We start from the raw sequence: 13,642 nt of genomic DNA, 5'->3' as shown, positions 1-13,642 counted from the left end.
GTATGAGAGTGTGGTTTGTAGTGGAATAAGCCCCTATATATATATATATATATATATATATATATATATATATTAGTGATTGTCAAATAAAATTATATTATACATATATATTATTTATAAATATGTTATATATGTTTGTTAAATCTCTTCAAGTAATAGTTAATTATTATTTTATCAATCTCGCATTACTATTATACCAAATTTGTGTGAAATGATTATATTATTATAATATGTCTCTAAGTAGTTGGTACTCATATTTATTATCATATTTACACTTTCGTTTGTGTTATTTTAGCAGTTGTTGTAGCTCTGAATGATACATATTATATAAATTCATTACATGCAAAGTTTTTAATTATTGGAAATTTAAATTTTATTTCTAACTTCAACTAAATATATTTATTCTTAAGCATACAAACCGCACAAACTGCACCGCATTTCTGTGGTGCGTTGTACGCGGTTTTTATGCTAGCGTGGTGCGGTTGCGGTTTGAGTTTTCAACCAAACCGCATGCGCGCGGTTTGGTTCGCGGTTTTAGAGAAAAACCGCACCAACCGCACCGCGATCACACAATTACTGTCTTTAGTGTGATATCTATCATTTATCAACACATTTCCGTTTCATTCGTGCAATAGCACCTACACAAGGACAGAGATAATGAAGTTGTGTTAATCTCTTTGGATACATGCACACAGTATCAAATAGCATAGGTAACTACACAGTAGTATTAATGTTCTAAATACTTAATAACTGTTTGAATATCTTTATCTCCTCTGCCGCTGCAATTAAGCACAACCTTTGTCCCATTTGGCAGGGTTGGGCACAATTTCTCTAAATACCCGAGTGCATGCGATGTCTCCAGGGCTGGAATTATCCCCTCCAGTTGTGATAATCTTGTAAAAGCTATCATAACCAACGACTATTTCAGCAACATATGTCAGATTCTCACAAAAGTAAATTTTAAGATGGAATCAGATACCTTGGAGAGCCTCTTCATCGGTGATGCTATAATATTCAGCACGTCTGATGTCTTTTAGGAAGCTGTGCTCGGGTCGAACTCCGGGGTAGTCCAGACTATATCAAGCATAAGAAGTGATCTTCTTGTTATGTAAAGTTTAAGGGAAATAGTTAACTTGCAACAAAAATTAGCAAAAGTCTATTTTTAGTTGTTTACCCTGCACTGATCGAATAAGGCTCTGTTATCTGCCCATCATAGTTTTGTAATAGATAGCTCATTGTTCCATGAACCACACCGATCTCTCCTTTTGCTAAGCTAGCAGCATGTTTTCCGCTGTCTAGGCCAAATCCTGCAGCCTCGACGCCAATCAGCCTTACATCTTCATCTTTAACGAATTCGTGAAAGAGTCCCATGGCATTGGAACCACCACCAAAGCAGGCAACTAGCACATCTGGCTTTCTACCCCATTTCTCATAGGCCTGTCTCCTTGTTTCTTTACCAATTACCGAATGAAACTCTTGTACCATCATTGGACAGGGATGTGGCCCTCCCACAGATCCCATTATATAATAGGTTGTTTCCGCATTAGTCACCCAGTCCCTTATGGCTTCTGATGTGGCGTCCTTCAATGTGCCTGTCCCGGAATAAACTGCTCGTACCTTTATCATGTAAAATTAAACAATACAAGCAAACAATTCCGCTCAGAATTGATAAATAAATGCATCAGCCAATGTTTAATCTTATGGTTTAGATTTTAGAAAGCAATCTGCTTAAGAAAAGAGCACAACTATCCAATTTGTCATGCCTATAAAAAAAATTACCTCTGCACCGAGAAGTTTCATTTTTAAGACATCGAGTGATTGCCTTTGGATATCTTGGGCACCCATGTAGATAACACATTGCAAGCCAAACCGCGCACATACAGTGGCTGTGGCAACACCATGCTGACCAGCCCGGTTTCAGCTATGTTGCGTTCTTTCCCCAATCGTTTAGCGAGCGGAACTTGTGCTACAGCATTATTAATCTTGTGTGCCCCTGTATGATTTGGATCCTCCCTCTTGAGGTAGATGAGTGGTCCTACTCCGTTCGGACGTTTGTAGTGCTCACTTAGTCGTTCTGCGAAGTAAAGAGGGCTCTCTCGACCAACATAATCTTTCAATATGCTATCTAATTCTGTCTGCTTAAATTTTAAGATATAGATGTGGGTAAGTCCCATGATACACCTGAAACTTTTTTTAAAGTTCATCCTAAACTGCAAATATAAATTGTTCATACAATAACGGATAAATCTTATCGAGTAACAAGGTTGTGAGACGTGAAGTATCTCTTACCATCCGCTTAAAAGAGGTCGACGGTTTTGAATCTTGTCCAATTAGGTGCGTGTGACTATTTAATTATAAAAAAAAGGTGCCAGGGAACACAAGGCGAGCGTTTTAAATCTTATCAAAGATTAGGCGTGTGACTGTATCTAATTATCAAAAACAAATTTGGCAGAGTATCGAGACACCTGAAACTCGAGGTCAGACGAAAGCGCATTGAATGCCAACTCAAGCTCAGCAAGCGCAAACATTACAGTTTCTGGCACATACTTCCCTCCGAACTTCCCAAACCGACCAAAAGAGTCGGGTCTTTGAAGAATGTCCCAACCGTGACCATTACAGTCCTCTTCTCATCTCCCTTTTGTTGCTGTTTGTCTGTAAGAATGCAAGAAATGGAAGAGGCTCTGGTCGACAGTGCAGACCGTACCATGAATAGCGAAGTTAGATGGGATTTGGGTTGAGGCGCAGAGGAAGGGGTTTGCATTCTGCATGCTGGGTATGTGGAGGAGAATGCCATGTGTGGATAGTTTGATGATTTTTATTCCCTACTTTAATAGACTCAGTGTAGACGAAATATTCTTCTTTCATCGAATATTTTCGGGGCTGCAGGTAGGGAACATTTTAACCCGTCATTACCTTAATCGTTGATTTAAGGATTGGGATTAAATATTTTTACTCCTCTGTTGGTTAAAATTTATAATTGGAGTAAAAATTGCTTTCCGTCTCAATTTATATTCTTTTTTAAGAACATCAATTGATTATGTTCTGGGGTTGGACTTAAATTAGCCTCTCTCTTTTTCACTGGTCCTAGAGTAACACTATGTTATTTTGAACTGATTATGTTCTTTTTTAAGATACCAAGGATGTATTTAGAATTTAAATTGATTGACCTATTCAGCGACTTTGGGTTTCCTTCTTTATATTACAAAACTTTCTTAAAATAGTTAATGGGTCCCACCACTTTCGAGGGAATAACATGAAAGTGTCGACAATATATGTAAATGGATCAAAACTTTTATGTCACGAGAGGATATATAGTTGAGATATATAACCGATGCTTAAGGGCAAGGCAAATACTCCGAATGTTAAATAGTAATGGAAAGAAAATAGATGATTCTTCCTTAATAGTAGTGGTTTTACATTTGAAGTTTAGGTGCTCCCTTCGTCCCATCAGGTTTTTTATTATTTCCTTTTTTGATGTCTCATCCAATTCTTTACATTACAAAACTTTCCCAAAATAGTTAATGGGTCTCACCACTTTATCACTTTTACTCCTTTTTTACACTACTTTTACTCCACTATCTCTCTTTTATATATTAAAAATCAATGGGTCCCACCACTTCACTCACTTTTCTTCCACTTTTTAACTACTTTATACATATTTCATAACCTCCGTGCCCAAACCCAATGTAAATAATTGGGTGGGACGGAGGGAGTATATTAAATTTCTATTTAGATCTCTGTATTTTTTTCTGATAAAGTGTTAAATCATGTGAGCATGGACAAAAAGAATGTGTAAGCAACATTAAAAATGTGGACGTCAATGTTTATATATATATATATATATATATATATATATATATATATATATATATATATATAGGGATAGGATCAAATAAAAACTTTTTTAAGTTACAAACTTACAAACTTTTTTTTATTCTCCCATCATGTTAATCCTTAGTTATATAGAGTATCCATGTTGAAAATTCTTCAAAAAACATAACAATTTTTAAAAATAAGTCATAAATAAATCGCGTTTTCAACACATTTATAACTCGGGTTCAACATCGGGTGTTGAACACTAATTATCATTGTGTTGAATATATCTAAAAAGATGTTTAAACTATACCTTTAGGGTTTGGGTAGGGTCTAGAAACATAAATATTAGTTATAAAACATGTTTACCTTAGTTCTTACATTTCAAAATTGGTTTACGTACTTCTCTACCACTATTTTAATCGATGTTCAACAAAATATGTTAAAAAAATGTTGAACTCAAGTTATATATGTGTTGAACAAAAAAAGTTTGTAAGTTTGTAAGTTTGTACCAGAACCCTCCCCTATATATATATATATGTTTGAGTTTATCTTGTAATCCGGGGAAAATTTAATCAAAATAGTAGAATATAGTTTTTTTTATGAGGTCGATCGTATTAAAACCCAATAAATATTAATAGAATTGATTAAAATTTAAAAATATTTCATATATAACTATACATATATTAAATCTAAGGATATGATCAAAGGGCTGGCTGAGTATTGATGAGAAACCGGAAAATTATGATCAGATGAAAGTGCATCAAATGCCAAGCAAAAGAATCAGAATGTCCCAACTGTGACCATTAGCTCAATGTACTATAAGAATCAGAATGTCTGTTAAGAGTTTTGAGTTCATTCTGGAATCTGAAAGACTTAGCAAAATATATTTTTTTAACTATAATTAGTAAATGTTTGGGTTTGCTTGTGTTGCCAATTAAAGTTGCAGAGATATCTAGTGCTGCAGTTCTCACGTGTCTTTACTGCAAAAGTGATGAATGTAACACATTGAAACAAACTGCGGAGCCCCTAGAGCTCCTATGGCCTGAGATTGCAAGGAAATAATTAAATTAGAGCAGGATGCAAGGATATATACTACAACATCGGTTTTTAGTATCTAAAATTTTTCTGCAAATAAAAATACATTACGATTCCTTATCTCTAACGGTTTAACCCGGCCAACTTCGTTTTTGCTGAATTTGGCTCCTCTGTCATTCTGTGAGGTGAAATTCAGCGCAGTCCTCTGATCCATTCATGGTAAAATTTACAACGAGAGGATTCATTAGTTTAGCTATGTCTCTCTTGAATCCTGCAGGCAGGTTGCGCTTTTCCACCTTTCTAGGACCCTGTATTTCATCTTTCACTATGCAACCTATGTCAGCCCCCTCCAGGTAAGCTCTGCAAGCTAATAAAATAGCATGGCCGCGAACAAGAAAATGACCAGAAACAAAATCTTCAAAATGCTGCAGTAAGCCAAAAGAAAAGGAGCAACACACTTGATAAATTTTAAAACATAACCCATGATCTGTTACATATATAAAAGTAGGCAATTCGAAGATGAGTTTAAGAGAAGCATGTCATTGATCGCAGAAAATACTGGAAGAGATATTGCAAAACATACCCGTGGGGGGCTTCGTGTAGGGTGTAAACCATTGTTTTCAAGGATGAAATGAAGATTTATTCATTGTACTTTTTGGATCTTCTCGCCCCCTCACTCCCAGTATAGGTGCTATCATACCCAGGCTCGTTAAAAAAGGGTTTTTCATTTATTACAAAAGCTTGTATTGACACCAAAACCTGTAGTACTGCAGACCTGTTTGGCAACCATTTCTCATTCCCGCGACCTGTCCAAGTGTTCAGAAGGCTGAGGCAGACTCTCCCACAACTGTACAAGTTTGGATTAATTCCAAGCCCTTGGGAGTGGTAATGAACCTCCTGAGAGAAAAAGTTTAACACAACAATCATCAGTAGTTCCAGTTTTAATAATGGTAAACAAATTAAACTCATAATAATAATCACATACGGGTGGCACAGCAGGATATTTAGGTGGGAAGCGAACATCAAAAATAAACAATCCATCATGCTAGGGGGTTCCTGCTGGTCCAATGACGACAGCTCGCAAAAGATCCATCCTACTCTCAGACACTCGGACATATATTGTGTCTGCGGAGAGAAATATGAACAAAACATAAATTTAGAAATATGTGTGTGTTGTGTAGTGTCAAAATATGCAATATAGAGGTATTGTAATAAGAATTAGAAAGAATATTGAAATATTGAATATTGAAATATTGCACGCACGTTCACTTCAAGTAAAAATGTTTTTCTAACAGAAGTTCTTTTCATTTTTTTGTCTGACAGTCTGAAAACATTCAGGTAATCTGAATGCATGACAGAGTTTGGATATTTTATAAATAGTGCGAGAATTCACCTGGCAAGTTTTTCTCCAAAATCTTCCATTCATTACTAATAACCTTTGTCCAAGCATGAGTAGGCTACAAAGAGTATATCATCACGAAGAAATGCCATAAATTAGCGGAACAACAACTAGTAATTATCCTGTGCTCCAAGAACAACAACTAGTAATTATCCGGTACATATTCATGTATAGTCACCGAACCTGATATCCTCGAAAGCCCAAAGTATTACGGTAATGATGATCCTTGAAATCATCAATAATATCAAATGTCTTAAAGGTCTGATAATTTTGCATAACAATAGGTCGCCTCCTTGCATTCAACCCAAAGCTTGATGAACATCTTGAACTAGAAGTGTTACTCTGTAAAACGGCACTCTGATCACTTCCTGTGCTAGTGTTACTTTTTAAATATCTCATTACTGCAGTAATTATTAACCACATGCTCCACATAATCACATAGATGATATCCAGTGACAAAAGTGTATTCTCCATGTTGATATGATTTATCCGACTCAAAACCATGATCTTCAGACAGTGAAATCCAAGTCATGCAAATAAAATTAATAGAGATTAGAAGACTACTTCGGATGGATAACTTGCAAGTAACATATCACTAACATTTTTTTTTTAAACTTGCTAACTATACACCCGAAAGGGCTTTCTTGTTTATTTCATCATTAATTTCAAAAAATAAACTATAATCAATGTAAAGCTGAAAATAATGCTAATATCAATCACAATTGGGTGCCGCCCAACAACTCAATAAACTACGCTACATATATGTTGAGAGTATTGGGTAATTAACTGGCTAGAACTTCTATTACAGTAGAGCATATATAGTTCAGATATTTACCTGATGTACGTTTAAAAGCAAATTTTCCGAAGTGCAAAGAAGGTAAATATTTCTGATCGCTAGTAGAAGATGTTGTTCGTTTAAAGTATATGAGCATTAAATTTCTGTTTGGAATTTATCAGAATAGTTACTTGATCGTGCGCAGGTGTAACAGTTTTTCCTGACGCGTGTAAAGATAGATGAAATCTGACAAAAAATAACGTGTAAACAACATTGAACATGTGACCCTCAATTACTATATATAAAAAAGTTTGAGTTTATCTTATAACGGGAAGAAATTTGACGGAGAATAGTAAAAAAATGCATTATTACATTAACTGTATTAATATAGATAAAAATCAATATAATCAATTTAAATTTTAAAAGTACTTCATACAATAACTTGGAATGGAACAGTGAAATCCAAGTCCTGCTAATAATATCAATAGAGAATAGAAGAGTACTTTGAATCACTACAAGGAATATAGGATCATACAACGGTTTATCAATCACAATTGGGTGCCGCGACAAACAATCAATAAGCTATGGAACATATATTACTCGTGACTGACTAACATAAAAGTGTTGATAGTATTAGTAAAAACTAAACAGGCTAGAACTTCTATTACACTGGAGCATATACAGTTGAGATATATACCTGATGCTTAGAAGCAAATTTTCAGAAGTGATAATGAAAAGGAAGAAAATTATTCTGATCGCTAATAGAAGTTGTTCTTCTTATAAAGTATATGAGCATTAAATTTCTGTTTGGAATTTATCAAAAAAGTTAACTGATCGTGCGTGGGTGTAACAGTTTTTTCTGACACGTGTAAAGGTAGATGAAATCCGAAAAAAAATAATACGTAAACAACCTTGGACATGTGAACCTCAATTAATATATATATAATTTTGAGTTTATCTTATAACGGGAAGAAATTTGACGGAGAATAGTAAAGAAAGTTTATCTTATAATTTTTCCATTAATCGTATTAATTTTGATAAAAATCAATATAATCAATTTAAAATTTAAAAGTAATTCATATAATAACTTTGGATGGAACAGTGAAATCCAAGTCCGGTTAATAATATCAATAGAGAATAAAAGACTACTTTGAATCACTATAAGGAAAATAGGATCATGCAACGGTTTATCAATCTGTTCGCACAAAATCACGCAAGTGCACGTGGTCACAAGTAATATAGAATATAATTCAAGTTCGTTCCCACAGAGACTGGTGTATTCAGAATTATGCACTTATGCACCAATGTAGGATTATTATTCAATGCTTGGACAAGTAATCAAATTGGGTTTTGGTTTTATACTTAACTAATCCTATTCGAATTATGAAACTAAGAATTATCAACTAAGAGAATAACGATTTACTAATGAGAATAGAACATGTGATTCTAGCTTCATTAACAACTTCATTCAGAGTTATGCCTTTATTCGATTGTAATGGTTGATAACTAATCAGATAACACGAGACTGATACACGCTAACTGTCGTTATACGTGCACCATACTGCTACACATCCACAATTAAGATAGAAGGTAAACAGACACCAATTATGCTTAGACCCTATATGTCTGTAGAATTTGAAAACATAACGGTTGAAGAGCAAGTTATCTATCAAGATTACCTAGGGTGATGCAAGATGGGTAAAATCACATCACAAGTCATGTTATCGAACACGAAACCTATGCTCGCATGGCAAGTTCTAAATCAATATATTCACTGTCGCTTCAATACAGATTAACAAGCAATCTTAGATGTTAGCTACGCATCCAAGACGAATAAGCACAACCAATACGAGGAAATCAAACCATCACATATGAACAAGGCAAATTAACTACTGAAATTCATCGATAAATCCGCTAAAATCCCATGACAATGATTAGTTCATAATCGAACTTCTCATCATCATGGGTTCGAATGTAAACATGGTACTGAATAAGAAAAACAAAATCAAAGTACTAAATCAAGAGTTAAGAAACAAATCCGAAACGAGCATCCAAAGTTACGCCTACTTCGAAGCATTACAAAAGTAAAAGTTATGAAATTTGATCTTGATCTTCTCCGTAGCCGTCACGTGCTCCTTGGAATGATTCTAGGTTAGGTTTTTAGTCCCCCGAAGCCTTTCTTAAACTTCCCCAGCGATCGGGCCTTCAAACGGATCAGAAACAGACAAACGGGCTTAAATTCGCTGCCAGTTTGGTGCGGGTGCGCCAGATTTGGGGCATGTGCGCCAGCGGGGCAGGTGCGCCAGATTTGGGGCGGGTGCCCCAATTCAGCAGCCCACTTCTTTGTCCATAACTTTTGACTCGCGCATCCGATTGCTTCGCCGTTTTTTTTCAATGAAAGCTATGAATCTCCTCTTCGTTCTCCCCCAAAGAAACCTACACAACATCACACTAAAACATATCAAAAACATCAAAAGCTTGAGGCCAGATCATCCATTTAAGCCAAAACGAAGGCTTCCAAGTGGATATAAAATCCACTTATCACACCCCCAAACTTAAACCGATGCTTGTCCTCAAGCATAGACACACACACAAATACTAATAATGCAATGCATGGATGCAACTAAATGCCTACATCTAAGCGAATCATGAAGTGTAATCCTTGTTAACATAGCATCCTCATAATATGCAACATTCTCGGCATTCATCTCTTTCACACATTAGCCATGTTCTCTTCCACTACTAGTGTGAAGTGCATCGTGTGTGCTAGCATGCTCTCTAGTGAAACAAAACAAAGACTATCAAACTTCAACAAAGTCCTCACTATGAGCCGTTAATAAGAATCCGGTTTAAACACTTCTTTACTACCGAGTCAACTACAGTTCAGGATCACCAAAGAATTCCTATGCCTCTCCTATTTTTTTTTCTTGCTAAATCTAAGGTTGGGACGCTTCTCAGTGTAAGTGAGTCACGACCGCCATTCGACTTCGCTTTTCTCTTCTTTTTTTTCTCTCTTTTTTTTTTTAATCAGGTAATTCTCCAGTAATCAAAGGTTGTGAAAAGTCACCAAGAAATTGCTTATTCTAATACATTTGCACTTAATACCAGCACAAGTACATGGATCGTCCCTTTCACATGACATTGCATTTTACCAATTGATCTCAAAGGAGTACCTGATAATTTTTTTTCTTTTTTTTTTCTTTGTTTTTTTTTCTTTTCTTCTTTTTTTTTTAGAAAGGCGTATTCATCCCTTAATTCCCCCAAACTTGAGATTTACAAACTCTAATTTCAAAAAGGGAATACTCCAAACTCTACGCTCGACTCAACGCAAAGACTCAAGAAATAAGTTAGTCTAAGTCTTATCTCTAGAGCATAAGTGTAATTACAATTTCCACACAAGCAGTTTTCAAGTAACAAGGCATCACAAATGAACAAGACTACTAGCCAAGAAATTATGCACATAAACTCATCATAGGACATCAACTTGGAAAACAACTTCAATAATCATGCAAATGCAACTATATGAAACTACTAACACATACTAACCCAAGCATATAATCATAAAAAAAAAAAAGAAACGAAAATGAACTAATATGCAAACAATATGAGATAATATTCTAAACTATATGCAACATGCAACCTATATGCACACACTATATACTATATACTAGTCCTTAGATTACCACCCCCAAACTTAAAATCTTCAATGTCCTCATTGAAGGTGATAAAAAGGATCGAATGTACCTATAAGGAGTCAGAACGATCACTCTCCTCACCCTCATCGGGTGAAGAGTCAGCTGGAGGATACATCATGTCAGCCCCGAACACAGGCCACTCCACGTCTACGCCCGTAGCACGAAAAGCAGTCTCCAACGCCTGTGTTAAATCCCTCGCAAAACGGCTATGCATATCATGCATAGTATCCATACGCCTCACGAGCCGCCTATACTGCGAATCACTGAAACTACGGCTACCCATACTAGAGCTCTCCACGGGCTCAGAAGGCCCCGCAATCTCTCGAACTGGTGAAACTGGAGGTGGTGCTCTCATCCGTCTACCATCGGCATCTCTATAACCCAATCCTCTAAGGCTGGCATGACCACCCTGCCACTCAGGTAGCCGCTCTATAATAGCATGATCAATAGCGGCACCCGGCATCTGCAACTGCTCATCTGCTAACCAACGAACACCCACTGCAGTACATAACTTGGTCACTATTGTCGCGTGAGGTATAGCCACTCCAGTGCGACTCCTCAAAAATCTCATAATGTTCTAGTGGATGACGTATGCAATATCAACATACTTCCCACTCAGAATCCCAAACAACAATATATCCCGATCGACAGTGACATCGTGGTGGTGTCCCGATGGCATAATACTATGGCAAATAAACAGGTTCCAAGCTCGAGCATACCTGTTCATAGTAGAGGCAGGGAAAGAGACTCTCACATTCGTGGACGGATTGCGTTTCCACGTAGTAGCCGGAATGCACAACTCATAGACAATTTGATCTAAATCAATGTTCCTCTTGTCCTTTCTCACCCAATCATCCTGCGTAGTCCCCATCTCGGTACCCCCAATAAGCGCTTGGATTGTCTCCAAGGTGTAATCCACCGTCAACCCCCTAACAACCGAATACTCGTTTTGATCCGCTCGGGCATTAGCATAAAACTCCCGTACAATACTCATCGGCACCGGTGCCGGTGCCTCACAAAACGACTCCCACCCTCTATTCCGAATCATCTGTACCAACTCACCATCACCCGGCGAAAGCAAGAACCCCCTCTCTTTAGCTATCGGCTTACCCATAAGCCGATTAAACTCCTCCCGAGCCTCCGGAGTTGTGAACTTAGCAACCTCAACCCCCAAACTCGATGCATCCGTAGATGTGGCTCGCACACTACTACCTTCGGCTCTCCTCGCTCTTTTGGGTGCCATGGGTTTGAATGTGTGTAGTGGGTGTAGAGATTTTTGGAAGAATTAGTGAAAAGAGTGAAAGTAGTGTAGGATTGTGTATGTAGGTGAATGTGTATGGGTGTAGTATTTGAATTGGATTAGGAATAAGTGTGTTGGAAGAAAGAGATGAGATTATGCTTGTGGGTTTGTATGGATTTGTAAGTATATGTATGTATAGATGTGGAGATGGAAGAGTATGGAGTTGGGGTTGAGTTGGGGGAATTTAGGGGCTTAAACTAGGTTTTTGGAAGAGCATATGAGGGCTGGGATTACCAAAAACGAGCTGGGAAAGGCTAAAAAACGAGTAGAAAAAAAAAAAAAAAATTTTATATAAGGCAGGAACCGCACTGCCGAAGCAGCGCAGGTGCCCCGGCCACGGCGCAGGCGCGCCGCTCGCGCGGGTGCGCTGCGCGTGGCGCGGGTGCGCGCGCTAGGCAGTGCCCAGGCGGCTTCCGCTGGCCGTTTGGCGCGGGTGCCCCGATTTTGGCGCACCTGCCCCATTCGGTCAGTGGCATTTCGCCCAAAATTTTTCCAACTCCAAAATTTTTTTATTTTTTTTTTTTTAACTAGTAAAACACGTGGGTTGCCTCCCACGAAGCGCTTTTTTAACGTCTTTAGCTCGACGTGAAACCCCAAGAATTAGACAATAGTGAGGATGGTGCTTACCGACTCGCGATTCACCGGTCCTCCGAAATATGGCTTCAATCTTTGTCCATTCACTTTAAATGATTCCTCCGGTGTTGTTTCATATATTTCAATTGCTCCATGTGGAAACACCGTCTTTATTGTGAAAGGACCCGACCATCTAGACTTCAACTTTCCCGGAAATAGTCTTAGGCGCGAATTAAAGAGTAACACTTGTTGGCCAATGAAGAAATCCTTTTGCACCAACTTCCTGTCATGCCATCTCTTTACCTTTTCCTTGTAGAGTTTATTGTTCTCATACGCCTGAAGCCTAAACTCGTCGAGTTCATTAATTTGAAGCATTCTTTTCTCACCAGCAGCTGTCATATCCAAGTTCAATTTCTTCAAGGCCCAATATGCTTTGTGCTCTAACTCCGCGGGCAAATGACATGCTTTTCCATAGACCAACTGAAAAGGTGACATCCCCAATGGAGTCTTAAAAGCCGTTCTATAGGCCCAAACGGCCTCATCAAGCTTCAACGACCAATCTTTCCTCGAAGGACTCACAACTTTCTCTAAGATTCGCTTGATTTCACGATTAGATACCTCAGCTTGGCCATTCGTTTGAGGATGATAGGCTGTGGCAACTCTATGATTGATACCAAACCGTTCCATCAGCGCTGTGAACTTGCGATTGCAAAAGTGTGATCCTTCATCACTGATTATAACTCGAGGAGTACCAAAACGAGTGAATATGTTCTTATGAAGAAAATTTATGACTACCGCAGCAGTGTTGTTTGGTAAAGCTTTGACTTCGACCCATTTAGACACGTAATCCACAGCGAGAAGAATGTATAGATTATTGCAAGACGAGATAAAGGGCCCCATGAAGTCTATGCCCCACACATCGAAGATTTCAACCTCAAGAAGTACATTGAGGGGCATTTCATCCCTTCGAGAAATATTACCAACCCTATGACAACGATCGCATTTCAACACAAACTGATGAGCATCCTTGAAGAGTGTAGGCCAAAAGA

At 37.7% G+C, this 13,642-nt stretch overlaps 1 protein-coding gene and 1 pseudogene across 1 annotated transcript; both read right to left on the bottom strand.

Annotated features, from left to right (window-relative positions):
* Positions 1-673: 673 nt before the first annotated feature.
* On the bottom strand, positions 674-2,672 carry LOC108225924 (tryptophan synthase beta chain 2, chloroplastic-like). Its single transcript, XM_064080599.1, is given in 6 exon segments — positions 674-903; positions 980-1,074; positions 1,175-1,617; positions 1,780-1,910; positions 1,913-2,135; positions 2,466-2,672. Coding segments are annotated over 6 exon segments (1,131 nt in total). The 5' UTR covers positions 2,529-2,672; the 3' UTR covers positions 674-727.
* Positions 2,673-5,024: 2,352 nt separating this feature from the next.
* Positions 5,025-6,724, bottom strand: LOC108225923 (putative ubiquitin-conjugating enzyme E2 38; annotated as a pseudogene).
* Between the last annotated feature and the right edge of the window lie 6,918 nt (positions 6,725-13,642).

Source organism: Daucus carota, chromosome 6, assembly GCF_001625215.2.
Source record: "Daucus carota subsp. sativus chromosome 6, DH1 v3.0, whole genome shotgun sequence".
NCBI classification, from domain to species: domain Eukaryota; kingdom Viridiplantae; phylum Streptophyta; class Magnoliopsida; order Apiales; family Apiaceae; genus Daucus; species Daucus carota.
The sequence above is the reverse complement of the archived record's forward strand: the minus strand, read 5'-3'. Positions and strand labels throughout refer to the sequence as shown.